A 21,724-nucleotide genomic window follows, 5' to 3' on the forward strand; every position below is an offset into this window, starting at 1 on the left:
CACTTGTGCATGTGTGCGTGCACTCTTTTTTTTTAAGAGAAGTGGTGAGACAATGAACAAACAAAATGTGAAACAATGTACACGTGTAAGAAGGAAAAAACCAAGACATTATGTAAATGATCAAGTTGCCAGTTTCCACAGAGATTTCCTATAATTGTAAAACTGACTTGTTCCACATCATTAGCAAGAGCCCTGAGACATGTAAAAATCTAACAAACATAAAAAACAAAATGATCCCAATTCAATTCACACATTTCCTATGAGTTACTCTTGACACTAAACAGCATTTAGTATTATTCCTGCTACTTCAAGCAGTATTATTAAGAATTCCTGCCATACTATCACAAAAAATTCACTCGAATGTTTGTAGTTTTGCACAAGTAAATCAGTAAATGGCAGAAGCACCATGTATATACATCAACACAATTAAAATGTTGATACAGAAAACACTCATAGAAATTTCACTTCTCATTTACCACAGGAGGACTTTGTATTCACATATGCCACCCATCAGATATCATACATGAAATACACTAGGTTCACCTTCTTATATACCTCATTCCATTCCACTCAAATAGTTGTAATTCTGTATTATTTTCTGTAAAATGTTAGCACTTTAATCATGGATAATACTTAAGGTTACAGTCAGCTATAGAGTAAACTGCACATTTAATGTTAATTTGGAGAGAGCTGTACGGAAAGCTGTCTCCCGTCTAACATTCAATCCAACCCCATGGTGCCTGGAGAAAAGAATAAGTGACATAATCAATTAAAACGATTATTGAAATCAGTAATCCAGAAGCACAATCCGTCTGAAAACCTACCTTGTCCTATACAGCTGAAATTCAACCAAATGTGCTGTGATCCTTCACCATTACACCTATGGGGTTGGATGGATTCCACTAAGTGAGACAGTTGTGCATAACGAATTCTGCTGTGGTAATTTCCAAATGCCTGGGATCAATTTATGCAGCCATTCATGAAGTTGTCATCTGGTTTGAAGGCTGGTCAGTCGACTGTTGAAGCAGTGAATTTCAGCACAATGAAAACTGCAAATAATCCATATATTTGTAGATTTTTCTTTGCTTATATCAATTTTGTCCTTGTTGCCTTATTCCTAAAGCAATTGTCCAATTTTCTCAAGTTATTGACTGTGACTGCTCAACAGGTTTGTTTACTTCATTAAATTCTGCACCATGCTTAGATGTGAAATATGACATGTCTAGACTACTTATATCTACAATGAAAACTGATGGTTAAATTTCCATGCTGTAAATAAAGTCAAATATCATACACCACAACAGGAAGACTTTCAACTTGGGCCCATTCCATAATTTAGCCCACGATACAGTTCACTGTAAGTGAGGCTCTTATTATAAACATTATTACTTTACTCGCCAGGGAAGCAACAATGTTAATATTGTTTATAAGATTACAATGAAGCAGACTGCCTTAAACAGAGTTACTGTCAGTGACTGATGCTTACATTATGTCACATAAACACAAAGTATGATGGTTTTATGATGTACTGTGACTACTTGACTAAGTGAAACTTTTATGTGATAGTACAAAACAGTAAGCATTTCTGAAATATCTAGGTTCATTCAATATATTTCACCTAACAATGGTGACGAAAGTCAGCCAATTATGCCTTGGTACCTTAACATGTCAGGGGACAAGACTGATGAGACCAGATTTTCAGACGGAGTTTCAATAAATCTCACAATTTGCAGCATTTTCCACAGAACTGATCATGGTCCCCTAGTTCTGCTTTGCGTGGAAGGACTGAACCAGAGACTTCAAAAGTTGTGTGACAAGCAAGGCTGCGACTTCCTGGACTTGCACTGCAACCCAATCCCGCCTCAAGGACACTCTCTGGCGGCGCGCCAAAGAACTTAAACCACACAGAGGTGCCTCACACTGAGAGCATCCCAGAGTGCCCCAGAGGGCTACAACACTAAGAAGAATCGCTTCTCGGCTTTTGACAAGATCAATGTAGTTTTTTTTTTTTTTTTTTTTTTTAATAAAGGAAAAGGAGAAAGGATAAGAGAATCTTTATTTTAATTTCTATAATAATGTGTTACATCTCCAGTAACTTGTACTTTAGCACATCTTCCTGCACCTTTAATCCACAGACACACACTCTCCTGTTCACTTATTTTACGATGATTCCTTGTTCTGAACGAAAACGCCTGGTTAGATATGAAGTAGGAAATACCCAAGTACCTATTATACACTTCTCCAACATGAAAAGTGCGGTAGGCTATAACATCTCTTGCATTAAATGCTTCCAAACCAGTAACATTCTTCGCTTGATTACCATCATAACGAACAACAGCAACAGTAATCCAACCATTACCAGCTTGATGTGCATCTAATTGGGTAAGTGTAAAATTAATAATACAACCACAAAACACAGATGGACCTTGCAAAATAATCTGTGCTCCTTTGTTAGCAACTTTGAGCTCCAGATCTTCTAAGGCCTTATAAACAGTTAGACGCGAACCCTAAACATGTTAGGTGTGCACAACACGTCAGGTAGTCGACTGTGTGTGGGGTGCACACAATGATTTTTTAGATTAGGTGACGCTCCATCCAGTCCAGATAATGACAGCTGCAAGTGACCCAAAACTATCTGTCACAGTAGACAACAAACTCAAATTCACCAAGACAGAAACTGAACCTGCACACAAGACTGTTTGGGCAAGACTCAGAATCAGCAGTGGCCATAAAATTGTAACTGGATCTTTCTACTGACCACCATACCTCTTGATGTAACCAAAGATTTAACAGAAAACCTCTGTTCACTTGCTTAGGTTCCCTGATCATGCTGTGATCATCGGTGGAGACTTAAATCGTCCAACAATCAGTTGGTAACACTAAGTTTTCTTAGTTGTGAGTGTGTCTGCCCCCCCCCCCCCCCCCCCCCAGTAGCTGAGTGATCAGTGCGACAGAATGTCGCTCATAGGGGCCTGGGTTCAATTCCCGGATGGGTCAGAGATTTTTTCTGCTCAGGGACTGGGTGTTGTGTTGTCCTAATCATCATTCACTTCATCCCCATCGACGAGCAGGTAGCCAAAATGGCGTCAAATCGAAAGACTTGCACCCAGCGAATGGTCTACAGACAGGAGGCCCTAATCACACAACATTTACATTTTACAGTTATGAGTGTGACAAAACATTCTGTGAAAAGTTACTGAATGCCCTTTCTGAAAACTACTGAGACAAAACAGTTCAGAACTCCACTCATGATGGAAATATATTAAATTTAAATGCAACAAATAGACTGATCTCTTTGAGGATGTCCACATTGAAACTGGTATCAGCGATCATGAGGCGGTCATGGAAACGAAGAGTACCAAAGTACAGACGGCAAATAAAATGTGATATATCCCAGATGGCCACTGCGTGAGATCACAGGTATTTTCTTCGTCAACTAAAAGAACTTATTTAAGAGAAAATAGTGTCAAATTTAAATTTTCTTTATTTTGTATACTTGCTGTAGTGTCTGTTCTTGTCACACAGCTGAATGTTAGCGTCCCAGCAAAGCTTGTTCTTGAAAAAACTTGTTCTTTAGCTGAAGTCCCGATAATCGCGACATAACCCGAAATTTTGCGTGACAAACACAGAACATTCTACTTAAGTTTTCTTAATAGCGCAAAATTCATTTAAAACAGACAGCTACTAGTTTCATCAGTTTCTATTGTCGCAATAAAAGCGTAATTAAACATTTCTAAATTGTATTTAATTAACATGTTTCGTATTTTTTACTAGTAAGATAGACGCGATCTAGGCCTAAATTTTCTGAATTATAAATGTTTAAAAACCTGACCAAACATGCCTGATAACGTAAATTCTCTAAAAGTACAGTAATTAAAAATTCATTCTTCTGTCATTGTATTTCTAAATCAATACAAAAACAATAAGCACCACACAAAAGACCTGTGTGTCGTGTTTTGTTTACACGCAGTCAATCTTGCGTCCTTGGCAAATTTAAAACATTCTTTAAATTTAATTATTCTTTCAAAACTGACCATGAGTGAGAAATGTGGGGGCTGTTATAGGGTTGTAAGTAGAGGGCTTTGTTGCCAATCTTGTAGGAAATATTTTCACTGGGGGGAGGGGGGGGGGGATGGGGTGCAGTGGGGAGAATGTTGGGAGAACAGAAGAGGCTCTCTCCTGGAACTGCAGAGTATGCAGTAGGAACATTTTGATTAGGAAACAGGAAAGGAAAATCTGTGCCCTTCAAGCACAGTTGGAGGAAGCAAGGAAGGAACTGATAAGGATCAAGGGATATAGAGGGGAAGAGGGTGGTTGGGAACTGGCAGCTGGTAGGAGGACAGGAAGAAAGAGGACACGGTCTGACTGTTTTATCATCAACACCAAAAACAGGTGTCTACCACTGCTAGAGTTAAGTGGAGATGAGCCTCAGGTAGAATGAGTATCAGGAAATGTGCAAAACACCTCAATCGAGGCCAAGAAGCGTAGGGATGTACAAAGTGTTAGGAAGAAGAAAGTGCTGCTACTAGGTAGTACCCATGTGCAAGGTGTAGGCTCTCAGTTACAGGAAAGTTTAGGGGCAGCGTACCAGGCCATCAGTATTTCCAAGCCAAACGTAGAGCTAACACATGTGATAGAGGACCTAGGGTCTTTACGTAAGGCCTTTACAAAAGAGGACCATGTAGTGATAGTGGATGGGGTGGGAAACAGTTTGGACAGGGTTGGGGCATAGGACATAGGTGGTGACCTGGACAAGAAAGCTCCCCTGACTCATGGCACTAATGTACACTTTGTTGAGCTGTTCCAGCATTATGATTGATCACATCTTGATTTAGCTGTGAGGCGAATCAATGTGGGGTTAGGGATGGCTCTGAGGGTAGCCAACTTTGCTCATGTTTCTCTGGTGCCCGTCGGGACTATCAACAGATGGCGTTTCACTAGGCATGGCCTAGACCTAAACAGGACTGGGAAGGGAAGATTGCTACAGCTGATTCATGAAAGTATAGGGGGTGGATCTCGGGCCACACATGGTCAAATACCCTGTTGTCATAGGTAGGAAAAGTAGGTCTTTTTTAGGATAAATCCAGACAACAGGTTCCCCTGTCTAAAGAGCATCTCCAGCAGTTTAAAAAATACTGAATCAATCACTCACAACACATATTTTAACACTTCAAATATCACACATACCAGATGTCACAAAGAAAAACAAACAATTGCAAAGAGTAACATGGGGCATTTCACAGACTTAACAATCCTCCATCAAAATATGCAATCATTAAAAAATAAAATACAACTATTAGAAGTTGAGCTCCAATCTTTGAACAACACAGTAGTTTGTATTACTGAGCACTGGTGTAGAGACACATAAATCCAACATGTAGTATTATCATTGTACGAAAGGGCAAACTCTTACTGAAGAACTACTTCAAGTGGTGGAGGATCATGCATTTATATCAGAAAAGGAACAAAGTTCAAATCAAGACATGATCTCAGTACAGTAAGTGAAGACAAACACTTTGAAATATCGGCTATTGAATTAACGGCACTTGATATCACCAAGAAATTAATCATTTTGTGTGTGTATAGATCTCCTGGTGGTAGTGCAGGCACTTTTTTCAATAAATTATCAGAAGTTCTAGATAAAGTCTCGAGTACAAAGGTCAACATAATTGTGTGTGGGGACGTTAACATCAACGCTAATATCATAAATGAATCCAGCAGCACCTTCAAAAACATCCTTCAAAGTTTTGGCATGTCCCTAATGGCCAACAGTGCAACAAGGGTTACCACAATGACTTCATCAGTAATTGACCATGTGGCCACAAATATGGACAGGGAAAAATGTGATGTAGCTGTAAAAGATCTCGGACTATCAGACGATCTCTGTCAAATAACAACACTAAAATCAAGCATTGAATCATTTCCTGAACTACAACCCTATAAACGTCACCTATCAGAAATCAAAATAAATAATTTTTCAAAGGAACTACAAAAACGAAGCTGGGATGAAGTGTATAAGGAAACCAATGTGAATATGAAATTCTCTAAATTCTCCACATTGTTTAATATGAACTTTGAAAAGGTGTTTCCAAAAGTATGCATGTCTGTATCAACATCTCACAAAAACAGATGGATAACAGCAGGTATTAAGAAGTCCCTCTGAACACTTAAACACCTCAGTTCAATGAAATAGATTCGCAATGATCCACAATTCTTAAATTTCTATCACAGATGAAGCAAGATCTATAGGAAGGTGCTGATTGCTGCAAAAAAGTCATTTAATGACAAAAAAATGCAGAGAATAAAAGCAAAGCTGTCTGGGATGTTATAAAAAAAAGAAAACGGGGAGAGGCAAAAAATTAGCAAAATAACATACTGCTAAGGGAGGGGGATAAAGTAATAAATGATCCACAGCACTTAGCTAACTATGCAAACAAGCATTTTTCAAGTATCGCAGAGAAGTTACAGCAAAAATTCTCCAAAACAAATATAACACCTGTGAATAATTTTGCATTAAATACAATGTTGTTACTTCCAACCACAGGGAATGAAGTCAATAAAACTGTTCCAAAACTAAAAAATAAAACGCCAGTAGGCTTAGATGAAGTACCAATGTGTGTACTGAAACAATGCATTGGGATTATACACTTCCCTTTAACAAATATAATAAATTAGTCCTTCACATCACATCAGGAACATTTGCAGGGCAGTTAAAACAGGCAAGAGTTGTACCTTTGCTTAACAAAGGTAATGCAGAAGACATAGAAAATTACCGGCCCATTTCCCTGCTGTCAGCATTCTAAAAAATAATAGAAGCAATTACAAAAGACAGATTAATGAATTACCTGAATAAATACAATCTTTTAAGCGAATCACAGTTAGGTTCCGAAGTGGCAAATATACGAAGTCAGCCAAAGTAGAATTCACAAAAGTTGTAATTGATGCTCTTGATAAAGAGGCATATTTTTGGATCTTTCTAAGGCATTTGATACAGTCAACCACAAGATTCTATTAAATAAATTAGAAGCATTAGGAATAAGAGGGGTAGCTAATGACTGGTTTCGTTCATACCTAGCTGATAGGATACAAAGAGTAGAGATAACACATACTTCAAACAGATCTAAACGTTTAGTAAAACACTTATCAGAACCAAAATACATTAATATAGGGGTTCCACAAGATAGCGTATTAGGACCATTACTATTCCTGATACAAATTGATGACTAGTGTTATTCATGGTGAAAAAAATCCTCTTCACTGATGACAGCAATATTATAGTCATTGAGAAAACAAGAGAACTCCTTGCCGAGAAAGCAAATGAAACTCTCAAGGAAGTTTACGATTGGTCAATAAGCAATAAAGTGACATTGAACATAAAGAAAACTAATACCATGAATTTCAGTTTGAAGAGGAAAAATGACATTGTTAAATTAAATGTAGATGGCACCTCTATAGACTGTGTAACAAATGCAAAATTTCTAGGAATGAATATCGATTCTCCGTTGAATTGGTGTGAACACACAAAGGTACTTGCAAACAGAATGTCATCAGCATGTTATGCCCTTAGAATCCTATCATCAGTGTGTAACATCTTTTAGTTACATATTATTCATATGTACACTCAATTCTTAGCTATGGAATTCTTTTTTGGAGAACAAATGCACAAAGTATGAACACAATTTTCAAACTCCAGAAAAGAGACATAAGAGTAATAACCAAAAATACCAGTCGAGCTCATTGTAAAGATCTCTTCAGAACACTGGGGGATTTTAACTGCTCCATGTGAATACATTTATCAGTCAGCTGTACACATCAAAAATAACATTGGTAATTACTGCACAAACAGCTCTGTCCATGACCATGCAACAAGAGATAGACTCTACCAAGAAAAGATAGACATAAAACTCGAAACAGCATTTTCTACCAAGGAATAAAACTGTACAATAATTACCAAAAGAGATTAAAGAAATTGCAAAAATACACTTACTTAAAAGAGCAGCTAGAAAGTACCTATTATGCAATACGTTTTATACATTGAAGGATTACTTAGCTAAAACAGAGTAGGGGTTTCATAAAAAATGTTATACAAATAAATAATAATGATTATAAAATATCCAACATTCCACATAACACCTTCACTTTATGTTTTTTCCATCCTTTTTTTTTTCTTTCTAGAAATTGCTTACCCCCAAGCTATGCATGGCACAATACTAACACCTCTTCCTCTTTCTGAGCTCAACATCTCACTCATTGTGGAGGGATGCTGACTCACTTTTTTCAGGATAGCAAATCGGAAGTTGTGGTACAGAATATGGCCCAGACATCACCAGCGTGTGTGTGTGTGTGTGTGTGTGTGTGTGTGTGTGTGTGTGGTGGTATGAAACAATGGGTGTATAGTGTGTGCAGTGACTGATAGTGAGATACGAGTGAACAGTGTGACATTACATTATTTAATAATTTTTTCTACAAATAAGTATTGAGTACCAGGAGTAAATCTAATGATTACGTCTAACTAGAAGTCTGTAAATACCGGGTGATCAAAAAGTCAGTACAAATTTGAAAACTGAATAAATCATGGAATAATGTAGATAGAGAGGTACAAATTGACACACATGCTTGGAATGACATGAGGTTTTATTAAAACAAAAAATAAATAAATAAATAAAAAGTAAAAAATAAAAAATGTCCGACAGGTGGCGCTTCATCTGATCAGAATAGCAATAATTAGCATAACAAAGTAAGACAAAGCAAAGATGATGTTCTTTACAGGAAATGCAGAATATGTCCACCATCATTCCTCAACAATAGCTGTAGTCAAGGAATAATGTTGTGAACAGCACTGTAAAGCATGTCTGGAGTTATGGTGAGGCATTGGCGTCGGGTGTTGTCTTTCACCATCCCTAGAGATGTCGGTCGATCACGATAAACTTGCGACTTCAGGTAACCCCAAAGCCAATAATCGCACGGACTGAGGTCTGGGGACCTGGTAGGCCAAGCATGACGAAAGTGGCGGCTGAGCACACGATCATCACCAAATGACGCACGTAAGAGATCTTTCACGTGTCTAGCAATATGGTTGGTTTCAATAAAACCCCATGTCATTCCAAGCATGTGTGTCAATTTTTACCTCTCTATCTAAATTATTCTGTAGTTTATTAAGTTTTCAAATTTATACTGACTTTTTGATCACCCGGTATTTGTGTATATGAATTAGCTTATTTTAAATTGGTCTAAACTTGTAAATACTTTGACATGTCCTATATCCTTGTAAAAAGAGATCTACGGATGACTAAAGCTACTATAAAAGTGGTGTGATATCTCGATGAGGAACTTGATACTTTTAGCGTACTACAGGGGCATGTGGAGGAACTATAGCTCAAGTTTAAAAGAATAGTTGACCATGCATTGGATAGATATGTGCCCAATGGAACAGTCCACAATGGGAGGAACCCTCCATGATATACAATCACTATAATGAAACTTCTGAAGAAACAGACGCTACTGCATAATAGGTGTAAAACAAAGCATAGGGCTGTAGATAGAGAGATACTAAATGAAACACATTTGGCTATCAAGAGTGCAATGTGTAAACCCTTCAGTGACTACTGTAGCAGAATACTGTAAAATGATCTATCACAAAAACCAATGAAGGTTTGGTCATTTATAAAGGCTGTTAGTGTACAGATCCAAGTGGACGAGACGAACTGAAATTGAGGGTAGCAAAGCAAAAGCAGAAATGCTTAACTCCAATTTTCAAATATTCCTTTACAAAGGAAAACCCCCAGAAAGATGCCCCAATTTAATGCTTGGACCACTGAAAAGTTGGGTGAAATGAATGTTAGTGTCAGTGGCATTGAGAAACAGCTGAAATCACTGAAACCACTCGAAGTTCCAGGCCCAGTGGAACCCGCATCACATCCTATGCTGGATTCATGGCTCAGTTAGCCCCTCTTTTAACTATACTCTATCATAGATGTCTCAAAGAAAAAACTGTGCCTAGTAGTTGGAAGAAAGCAAAGGTAACACCCATTTGCAGGGAGGGTAGTAAAAGTGATCCACAAAACTACCGTCCAATATATTTGACAACGATCTGTTGTAGAATCTTAAGATATATTCTGAGCTCTCAAACAGAATGACCTCCTTCATGCCAACCAGCATGGATTATGAAAACATAAATCTTATGAAACCCAACTTGCACTTTTCTCGCATGACATACTGAAAGCTCTGGATCAAGACAATCAAGTAGATGCAGTATTTCTTGATTTCTGAAAAGCATTTGACTCTGTACCACATCTGCACTTACTATCCAAAGTACAATCATATGGGGTATCAAGTGATATTTGTGACTGGATTGAGAATTTTTTGGTAGTCAGGACACAGTAATTTATCTTGGGTGGAGAGTCATCCCTCACCTGATACAGATCTATAGAAAGGAAAGTTAAGTGTTTATTTTTTCCGGTCTTTTCCTCATAGCATATTTATTAAATTTCAAGCATGTTTCTGTTTAAGAGTTGTAAGCTCGCATTTTGTAAGTTCAAATTTGGCAGTCTGTACTGCAGGCATCAGCATCCATTGGTGACACATTGTGTATCTAGGATTCTGTCTGTTTTTATAGTTTACATCTTCAGTTAGTTTTGATAGGATGGGTAGGATGTGTGCATGCTGTGTGTTGATGCAGGAGGAGCTGGCCGAACTTTGTGAACAGCTTAATGCACTTCTGGCTACAGTCAGACACATTCAGGCTGCTGTCTCAGGGTGTAGCGATGGTGGAGAACCTGGTGCACTGCATGGGACATCTCAGGTGTCATCTGTTTTGTCCATGTGCTCTGCTACTGTGGCACCTACTAGTGTGCTCACACAGTGGATCCGCTCTCTTAGCTTAGTGAGTGGCAGGTGGTAATGCATTTGCTTTGCTCGAAGCGGAGGCCCAATATGAAGACTGGTCATCTAGTCTTGTTCATTCACACTGTGACTGGAAAGGTGGCCACTCCTTCAGCAAGGTCCGAGCAGGCAAATGGTGGGAGGGGTTTACTAGTTATCGGGAGCTCAAATATTAGGCGTGTTATGGAACCCCTTAGGCAGGCAGCAATCAGGGCTGGAAAGAAAGCCAACATGCACTCGGTATGTCTGCCGAAGCATGGCATCTGAGATGTGGGGGGTGGCATTGCCTGTAGCTATGGAGCATCCAGGGTGCAGCCATCTGCAAGTTGTGGCTCACTTCGGCACCAAAGATGCCTGTAGCATGAGTTCTGAGGCCATCCTCAGCTCACACCAGTGGCCGGTGGAAGTGGTGAAGGATTCGTTGACTCTATGACGGTCTTGGCTGCACATTTCTAGATCTTCGTTGTCAGAGGGGCATTTGTAGGACTCCCCTTGATAGGTCAGGGGTGCACTACACAAAGGAAGCAGCTACTAGGGTAGCAGAGTACCTGGGGTGTGCACATGAGGGCTTTTTAGTCTAGGCAATAAGTTTGAAGTACTCTGATGAACACTCGCCAGTCAATACTCAGCAAGGGAAGTCAGACCACGTTAAGTGTAAAGACACTTTGACTGTCAAAACTTTATCAGTAAATTGTCTAAGCAGTCATAACAAAGTTCCTGAATTTACTGCACTCCAGGAATGTTCTACCACTCAAATTATTCGCGGGACTGCAAGCTGGCTGAAACCCAAAGTGGAAAGGTCTAAGATATTTAGTGAGTCAAGGAACGTATATCAGAAAGGCCGATTAGAGACCATAGGAGGGGGAGTTTTCACTGCAGTTGACAAAAACATTGTATCTATTGAGGTCAAAATTGTGAGTCACATATAAAATTTCTAGGTGTTACCAAGCTAATAGTTGAGTGCTTTTATTGGCCACCCGGCTCTGCTGTGGCAGTTCTAGAGTCATTCACAGAAAGCCTATGCTCAGTAGCACATAAATACACAGATCATGCATTACTAATGTAACACCACTTTAGCCTACCGAGTATAGATTATGATGTTTGGGGAGGATTCACTGCAGGAGGTACTGACAGATAGTCATGTGACATGCTTTTGAACAAGTTTTCTGAAAACTAACTTGAGCAATTAGTTCAGCGGCCCACACACAATGAAAATATCTTAGAGCTTGTAGCTTCAAAAGGGCTAGACCTTGTCAACAACGTCAGTGTAGAAACGGGGACTAGTGATCATGATGTAATTATAGCAACTATAGTTATGAAAGTTAATAATCAGTTAAGAAGGCTAGGAGAGAGTTTCTCCTATAAAGCGCAGATAAGTAGTTGTTAGCATCTCACTTAGACAGTGAACTGACATCACTTAGTTCCAGTAAGATGGACATAGACGAATTATGGGCAACGTTTAAGCAGACCATAATTGCGGTCTGGAGAATTATGTGCCTAGTACGTGGATTAAGGACGGGAAAGACCCACCATGATTTACTAATGACATTTGGAAAATGCTGAGGAAACAGAGGCTGTACCACTCTCAGTTCAAAAGAGAACACGCAAATGCCGACAAGAACAAAATTCATGCATTTGTGAAAAGATGCAAAGCATACAACATCTACTACCATCATACCTTAACAACAAACTGAGAAAATTCTGGTTCTGTGTGAAATTGCTGAGTGAGTCTACAGCTTTAATCCAGTCACATGTTGACCAGCCTGGCATGGCAGTCGAAGATACCAAAACTAAAGCCAAAGTTTTAAACTTTATATTCAAGAAACCATTCATGCAGGACAATTGTATAAGTATACCATTTAGAGGCGGGCCGCTCTGTTACTGGTATGTCCGAACAACATGCAAGTTTATTACGAAGATGCTTCAGGAACACAAATGGGAATTCCTGGAGGGAAGGCGACATTCTTTTCGAGGAACACTGTCGAGAAAATTTAGAGAACCGGTATCTGAAGCTGACTACAGAATGATCCTCTTGGCTCCAACACACGTAGTGGGTAAAGAGCATGAACATAAGATATGAGAAATTAAGACTTTCATGAACGCATATAGACATTTGTTTTTCTCTCGTTCTTTCTGCGGGTGGAACAGGAAAGGAAATGACTATTAGTGGTACAAGGTACCCTCTGCCACGCACGCACCGTAACTTGGATTGCAGAGTTTTGATGTAGATGTAACTTCAGGTGTACCTCAAGGATGTGTACTGGGACCCTTACTGTTCATGTTTTTTATTAATGACCTTGTGGAAAATATTAATAGTAACCTCAGTATTTTTGCAGATGATGCAGTTAACAATAATTACGTACTGTCTGAAAGAAGCTGCATAAATATTCGGTCAGGTATTGATAAGATTTTGAAGTGTTGCAAAGATCGAAAACTTGCTTTAATTGTTCAGAAATTTAAAACTGTGCGCTTCTCAAAACAAAGAAATGTAATATGCTTTGACTGTAGTATCAACGAGTCACAGTCGGAATTTGTTAACTCGTACAAATACTTGGGTGCAATGCTTTGTAGGAACAGGAATGAGCACACAGGTGTAGTTGGTAGTAAAACAAGTGGAAGATTTCGGTTTATTGATATAATACTGGGGAAATGTAATCAGTCTACAATGGAGATTGTTTACAATTCACACATGCGACCCATCCTAGAATACTGCTCAAGTGTGTGGGGCCTGTACCAAATACAACTAATAGGGGATATCGAAAGTGTACAGAGACGGGCGCAAATGGACACAGGTTTGTTTGTTCCATTGGATAGTATTACAGAGATGCTGAAGAAACTGAACTGGCAGACTGAAAAAACTACAAAGAACGAAACTCGTCTAGCTTGAAGGGGGAAACCAGATGGCGTTATGGTTGGCCGGCTAGATGGCACTGCCATAGGTCAAACAGATATCAACTGCGTTTTTTTAAAAACAGGAACCCCCATTTTTTATTACATATTCGAGTAGTACGTGAAGAAATATGAATGTTTTATTTGGACCACTTTTTTCGCTTTGTGATAGATGGCACTGTAATAGTCACAAACGTATAAGAACGTGGTATCACATAACATTCTGCCAGTGCAGACGGTATTTGCTACGTGATACATTACCCGTGTTAAAATGGACTGTTTACCAATTGCGGAAAAGGTTGATATCGTGTTGATGTATGGCTGTTGTGATCAAAATGCCCAACGGGCGTGTGCTATGTATGCTGCTCGGTATCCTGGACGACATCATCCAAGCGTCCGGCCCGTTTGCTGGATAGTTACGTTATTTAAGGAAACAGGAAATGTTCAGCCACATGTGAAACATCAACCATGATCTGCAACAAATGATGATGCCCAAGCAGGTGTTTTAGCTGCTGTTATGGCTAATCCGCACATCAGTAGCAGAAAAATTGTGGGAGAATTGGGAATCTCAAAAACGTCGGAGTTGAGAATGCTACATCAACATCGATTGCAACTGTACCATATTTCTATGCACCAGATATGGCGACGTCTTTTAATGTTGTGTACAGTTCTGCCACTGGGCACAAGAGGAATTATGAGACTATGAGAGATTTTTTTCACACGTTCTATTTAGTGACGAAGCATCATTCACCAAAAGCAGTAATTTACACCGGCATAATATGCACCATTGGGCAACGGAAAATCCATGATGGCTGCGACAACTGGAACATCAGCAACCTCGGCGGGTTAATGTATGGTGCGGGATTATGGGAGGAACGATAATTGGCACCCATTTTATCGATGGCAATCTAAATGGTGCAATGTATGCTGATTTTCTACGTAATGTTCTACCGATGTTACAACAAGATGTTTCACTGCATGACAGAATGGTGATGTACTTCCAACATTCCAACATGACAGATGTCCGGCACACAGCTCGAGGGCAGTTGAAGTGGTATTGAATAGCATATTCCATGACAGGTGGATTGGTCGTCGAAGCACCATACCATGGCCTGCACGTTCACCAGATCTGATGTAACCGGATTTCTTTCTGAGCGGAAAGTTTAAGGATATTTGCTATCGTGATCCACCGACAACACCTGACAACATGCGTCAGCGCATTGTCAATGCATGTGCAAATATTACGGAAGGCAAACTATTCGCTGTTGAGAGGAATGTTGTTACACATATAGCCAAATGCATTGAGGCCGTCAGACATCATTTTGAGCATTTATTGCATTAATGTGATATTTACAGGTAATCACTCTGTAACAGTATGTGTTCTCAGAAATGATAAGTTCACAATGGAACAACCAAAAAAAAAAAAAAAAAATGTTTAAACGTACCTACAGTCTGTATTTTAATATAAAAAACCTACCTGTTACCAACTGTTCGTCTAAAATTGTGACCCATATGTTTGTGACTATTACAGCGCAATCTATCACAAAGCGCAAAAAGTGGTCCAACTAAAACATTCATATTTCTTTGCATACTACACAAATATGTAATAAAAAATGGGGATTCCTATTTAAAAAAAACGCAGTTGATATCCGCCATCTAACTGGCCAACCATAGTGCCATCTGGTTTCCCCCTTCAAGCTAGACAAGTTTTGTTCAATGTAGTTTTTTCGTTTGACATTTATTTCGTGAGATATTTGGCCCGTTCACGATCAGTTGGGTTACTGTGGCTCTTGTACGTGGTGGTGAAGTGGAGACTGTACGAAGGCTGGAGACTTAACAGCCAAGAAGTTATTGCTTATCGTACATTTCACATATGTGAAGTGTATAACAGAGATAATGGTACATCTTATTATATGTCTACAATGCCATTGGTTCTTAGGACGAGGAATCGTCGTAAAGTAAATGAATCAGGGGCTGTGTTCGTATGGATTAAAGGTGCACTGAATTGTGCTAAGATTAAAGTTGTTGGTATGTATATATTAAATGTGTTTTCCTCTTTCTTTCTAGCAACTATTCTGAATGTAAAATTTTACTATATTATGCTAATCACACCGGATATGAGGTGTGTTCAAAAAGTTTCAAGACTACATTTTTTGTAAATTATTTTATTTATTTCTCTACATTAATGTTAAGTCCTTTGAAGTAGTCCCGATTGAGATATTACACACTTATCCCTGCACTTCTTCCAAAATTCTGGAACTTGATCTCTGGGACAGCACTTTCAGTGATTGCTTGTAATCTCATCTAAGCTTTAAGATTCTCATCTAAGCTTTAAGATTCTCTCTAATTTTAAAAATGGAAAAAAGTAGTGTGGGGCCATGTCTAGCAAATACAGTGTTGTTTTTATGCCAAAAATTGAGGAACAGGCAATGAAATTTGAGCATGTGCATTATCATGGTTTAAAAGTCACAAATTGTTCACCACAAATCCAGGCATTTCATACCCAAAACATCCGAAAAGATTTCATAGCACGAACCAACTGATATGCCAAAATCATCAGTAACTTCTCCCATTGTGATATGGTAATCGATGATGATAATTTCTTTCACTTTTTCATCAGGTGTTGATGTGTTGGGGTGTCCAATATGTTCATTACTCTCAACTTCTTTGTGGCCATCTTGGAAATTCTTACACACTCATAAACCCTTGTTTAATTCTTAGCAGACTCACCAAAAGCAGTATTCAACACTTTCAAGACATTGTTACATTCTATTCCATTTTTATTGCAAAATTTAACCTCAATTCTCTGATCCATTTTTAAAACAAATCAATAATCTGCACTCTTAAGCAAACACATTAACCCTCTTGAAATGAAAACAGAGTAAACATCCAATACACTACCAGTGAACAGGTACGTTTCATGTGTGTTCACAAACACAAAAATGAAAATTGTGATAACTGGACTAATACAACCCGTGAAATTATAAAATTGCTGATACTTTTTGAACAGACCTTGTCCATTCAATTATAAGACGAGGCATTTTCCTGAATTCTTCATTTGATAAATACAGGGTCATCTTACATTCACAGATTAAACTATTGCTGCCAAGGTCAATGTTATTACAATGTGTAGTCAATTAGGCAAAAGTATTATATAACAATGTCACACTTCCTGCCTCTTTGGCATAGTTAACCATATTAAAAATGAGATGTTTTCGGGAATCTTTCACATTGTTTACCACTGAAAATGCATACTTTCGTAATACATAAGTACAAATATGAAAATCATCAAAACTGGTATGTTAGCTTCAAAAGTATGAAAATCAAGGTAGCTGCTGCTCAGTTTACTTCTGTCAACCAATCTTGCATAGGACACATGATCCCATCTGCCAATTGTAACACAGAAAATAATGTATGCAGCATGAATGGAATAAGAATGGTTAATATCTTAAACTAATAACATATTCTGTATTGCAACAAGCAAAGTTATGCCTTCATAAATTGTTGTTTGGCAGGAACCATACAGCTTAAATTGCTATGTGAAGTTACACTGTCCAATCGCATTAATGTGAGCACCTATCAAAAGCCTGAATAACTACCTCTTGCAGCGTATACTACTGCAAGACATGCAGGAAAATAGTCAAAGAGGTTCTGGAATGTACCGACAGGGATGTGGAGTCATGCCGTAGCCAGCTGCACTACATTTCTCAGTTGAGGAGCCATGGCGTGAACAGCCCTATTGAAGTAGTCCCACAGATTCTTGTCTGGGTTTAAATTCGGAGAGTTTGGTGACCAGGGCAGTGTGGCAAACTCATCCTGGTGTTCTTCAAACCATGCACTTATACTGTAAGCTGTGTGACACATTGCACATCCTGCCATCAGCCAAGGAAAAACAAACTTCATCTAGAGGTGGACATGGTATCCAAGGATAGATGCGTACTTATGGTAATTCATTGTGCCTTCCAGAATGGCAGGATTACCCACGGAATGCCTACCAGCCTGGATCCATCTGACTATTGTTGCAGGGTGTTAGTTTACAGATGTTTCACGCATTACATGCTAACAGCCATCTGCCCAATGGAGTATAATATGTGATTCATCTGAAAAGGCTACCTGTTGCCACTCAATGGATGTCCAGTTGCAGTATTGTGTGGCGAATTCCAACCTTCGTCACTGACAAATAGCAGTCAGCATGGATGAATCGGGCACCTGCTGCAGAAGCCCATATGCAGCAATGTTCACTGAATGATCATTGAGGCAACAATGTTGGTAGCCCCTCGGTTTATCTGGGCAGTCAATTGCTCAACAGCTGCACGTCTATTGACCAGTACATATCTTTTCAGCTGTCGTTCACCCCTGTCATCTATGACCTGTAGTGCACTACAGCTACCTTGGCGGTCATTGCGGATAGCGCCATTTTGGAATGCACAATATACTTTACCATGGCAGCATGTGAACAGTTTACAGACTTAGCAATTCCAGAAATACTTTCAGCCTTGGCCTGAAAGCCAATGATCAGGCCCTTTGCTCCATTTCCGCATTATGACAACAGCTACAGTGTTCTCTGCATCCTTCCAAAACCTTATACAGCCTCCACTGCTACTGCTGCCACTTGCCATCTGTGAGTGGTTATTGCACATTGATCTCAAATACAGACAGTTGTCACTTAATGTGACTAGACGATGCACCATCCCACTGGGTACACGCAACTCAGTGATGCCAACCTGTGAGCCTTAGAGACACACCACCATGACTGGTGGTGGCCCCAATCTAGTCTTTAGCCCAGGAGATAAAATTAATGTCAACTAAAATATGTTCATATAAAAGTCTCAAAACAATGCACAAGAAATGAACCGTGAACTTAAACAACAGTGCTAAAACTGCCAGTGCCCTACAGCACTGTTGATTTTCAAAGATAACTATGCTGTTAACTTGAAGTTGTATGGTTTCTGCCAATTTGGTTGTAGGGAGCTGAGAGAACACTGTATTATTGTCTTTCAATTTCCTTCATTTGTCAGTGCTATAAGGACAGTAAAGTGCAGCAATCAATAATGGATGCAATATACAGCCTTAACTCAGCTGTGAAACATGGATCTAAGAGTCTGCAGTTCCCAACAAGTTCACACAGACAATAAGGTGCTAACTTTAAGTTACGGTGATTCAGGAAGCAGAGGCCATAAATGGTGCAGTGGGGTGTCAGATGAAAGTTCAGTTAAGCAATGTTGGTCCTACACACTTTCAGGAAGCCAAAGCAGGGAAAGCTTCACAATTTGGAACAGCAAGTTCTTCAGTATGTGCAACAGAAACACAATGAAGGCTTACTAAGTACCTAAGAAATTATCTGACTGAAGGCACTGGAGGTAAAGAAGGCTTTACGCCTTATGGAATTCAAAGCATGTACTGGCTGTTGTGTGAGGATGATGAAGAGGTAAGGTCTTACAACACAGCAATGCTATTTCAGTGACTTCTGACTGTGTGTGATGAAATAATATCTGCATATCAGCATCATACAATCACGGGAAACAGGATGACTATTTGCTAGACCATATGGGCAATGGCAATTAGACACCTGTTTGTTCTGATATGTCATTGAATGTTGCTACTGATATGAAGAGCATTAAAAATGTTCCTACAAGAAGTTCTGGCAACGAAAAAGCCACAATAATATTGATGCTGGATGCACCAGCAGATGGAAGGAAGCTCCCCCACCATACGTGATTCTTCGCTGGAAAGCAATACCAAAAGAAAAGCTGCCTGAAGGACTTACCTCTAGATGCCAAGCAATGAGATAGATGACAAATGAGCTGATGCTACATTGGCTTAACGTTGTTCTGAAAAGAATATCAGGCTCTTTGTTCAACACAAGGAATATGTTGGTGCTGGATTTTTTCAGGTGACACCACATCCAGGAAGTAAAGATCAGCAAAGAGCGACACAGACCTGGTAATAATTCCTAGCGGCATGACCTGACAGCTTTAAGAAATAGATGTTGTAGTGAACAGGCTTGTTAAGGCTCACTCGCAGTAGCTTTACTGTGAGGCTTCTTCAAGTAGACCATGCTGTCTGTCCTTGCGGGGAAGGAACATAATTTTTTCCTTGCTGGCCAGTGGATCCTTACTGTCTGGGGCAGAATTTGAAGTGAATCTATAATGAGAGGACTCAAAAAGTGCTGCATATCCGTCTCAGGAGATGACATACTATGAGAGGAGTGTCAGAGGGTGAAGAAATGCCTGAAGGCTTACAAATGAAGGCAATGATATTGATCATGACGATGGATGATAATGATGATGGAAATGAAGATGAGAACTACCCTGAAACATTTCTTTTTGTTTATTTTATTTCTCCTTGTATGTAGACTGGCAATGGCAAGGAAACCGTTTCTGAAGAAGAGAAATTTGTTAACATCGAGTATAGATTTAAGTGTCAGGAAGTCATTTTTGAAAGTATTTGTATGGAGTGTATCCATGTATGGAAGTGAAACATGGACGGTAAATAGTTTGGACAAGAAGAGAATAGAAGCTTCCGAAATGTGGTGCTACAGAAGAATGCTGAAGATTAGATGGGTAGATCACATAACTAATGAGGAGGTATTGAATAGAATTGGGGAGAAGAGGAGTTTGTGGAACAACTTGACTAGAAGAAGGGATCGGTTGGTAGGACATGTTCTGAGGCATCAAGGAATCACCAATTTAGTACTGGAGGGCAGTGTGGAGGGTAAAAATCGTAGAGGGAGACCAAGAGATGAATACACTAAACAGATTCAGAGGGATGTAGGTTGCAGTAGGTACTGGGAGATGAAGAAGCTTGCACAGGATAGGGTAGCATGGAGAGCTGCATCAAACCAGTCTCAGGACTGAAGACCACAACAGCAACATTATCAAAGCAAAGAAATAAAAAAAATGGCATACGCTTACAATAGGTTTAATGTTACCTCTTTTAGGTAGACCTAAAGAAACCTCCTGAAACTGAGGGTCATCATACATTCAGGCTCATCTTATATTGAGCTACATATAGTATATAGGATTTGCAGTAAAACTATACTAACCAATGAGATAATACATTATCGGATCCTCAAATGAATCTTCACTGAACCATATTGCTCGAGTTTCATCATAATTCCGGAACATTCCATATTTTGGATCCAATATCTCTCTCATTAGCAAGAGAAAAAATTCCTTAGTCACTCCTCCTGCATCTTCGGCTTCCTCACCTAAGAACTTAACCTGAAAAATGATTTATTATATTTTATCAATTAAGTACAAATTCTGTTTTTGTGTTACTTATGTTGCGTGCATGCCTACTTATGACATGAATTATCAAAAAGTCTCTATGAGAATTTCTATTAGAATTATTAAATTCCAATACAATTTTAATAGAAAATTAAACAATTTTATTCACCTTACTTCAGTGAACACTAAATGACATATTAGATGAACTTTAAATTATGAAGACTATGTTGAAATTCAAAGGTTAAGAAATAGCTAATTGATATTTCCTACTGAATTATGAACAGGACACCTTAACTAATAATACAATTGAGTCAATATATGAAATAAGTAAAGATTACAGTGCAGACAGGACTGTAAGAATTTCCACAGCTCAGATTCTTGAGGTAGATAACCTAAATACATACATGAACACCCCACGAACTATAACATGGTGTAAGATGGGGGTACGCTTCACCACCACCACCACCACCACCACCACCACCACCACCACCACCTGCCCTGCTACTCCTTTTGTGATAAAAAAAAATCTACTGTTTCCATACTTCTAAATATACTAGAATTTCTTTAGTGCTATGCTCTCAGGAAAATGAATATATACTACTAAAAATATATTCAGAGACCATTCTGCAAACATAATATTTTCCTTGTAGCCTAGGAAACTCTACGTACGAATATCGACAATGTAGGAAAAGACTTACTGCAAAGAAGATACATTAAATAACCAG

At 39.0% G+C, this 21,724-nt stretch overlaps 1 protein-coding gene across 3 annotated transcripts in view; it reads right to left on the bottom strand.

Moving 5' to 3' along the window:
- The window catches only part of LOC124616941 (probable E3 ubiquitin-protein ligase HERC4), a 208,849-nt gene that overhangs the window by 48,623 nt on the left and 138,502 nt on the right, over window positions 1–21,724 (bottom strand). For all 3 annotated transcript variants that reach the window (XM_047145226.1, XM_047145225.1, XM_047145227.1), the window contains exon 17: window positions 20,816–20,993. In XM_047145226.1, coding sequence (XP_047001182.1) covers window positions 20,816–20,993 — 178 coding nt within the window. The remainder of the gene's footprint in view (window positions 1–20,815; window positions 20,994–21,724) is intronic.

Source organism: Schistocerca americana, chromosome 1, assembly GCF_021461395.2.
Source record: "Schistocerca americana isolate TAMUIC-IGC-003095 chromosome 1, iqSchAmer2.1, whole genome shotgun sequence".
In the NCBI taxonomy this organism is placed as follows: Eukaryota; Metazoa; Arthropoda; class Insecta; order Orthoptera; family Acrididae; genus Schistocerca; species Schistocerca americana.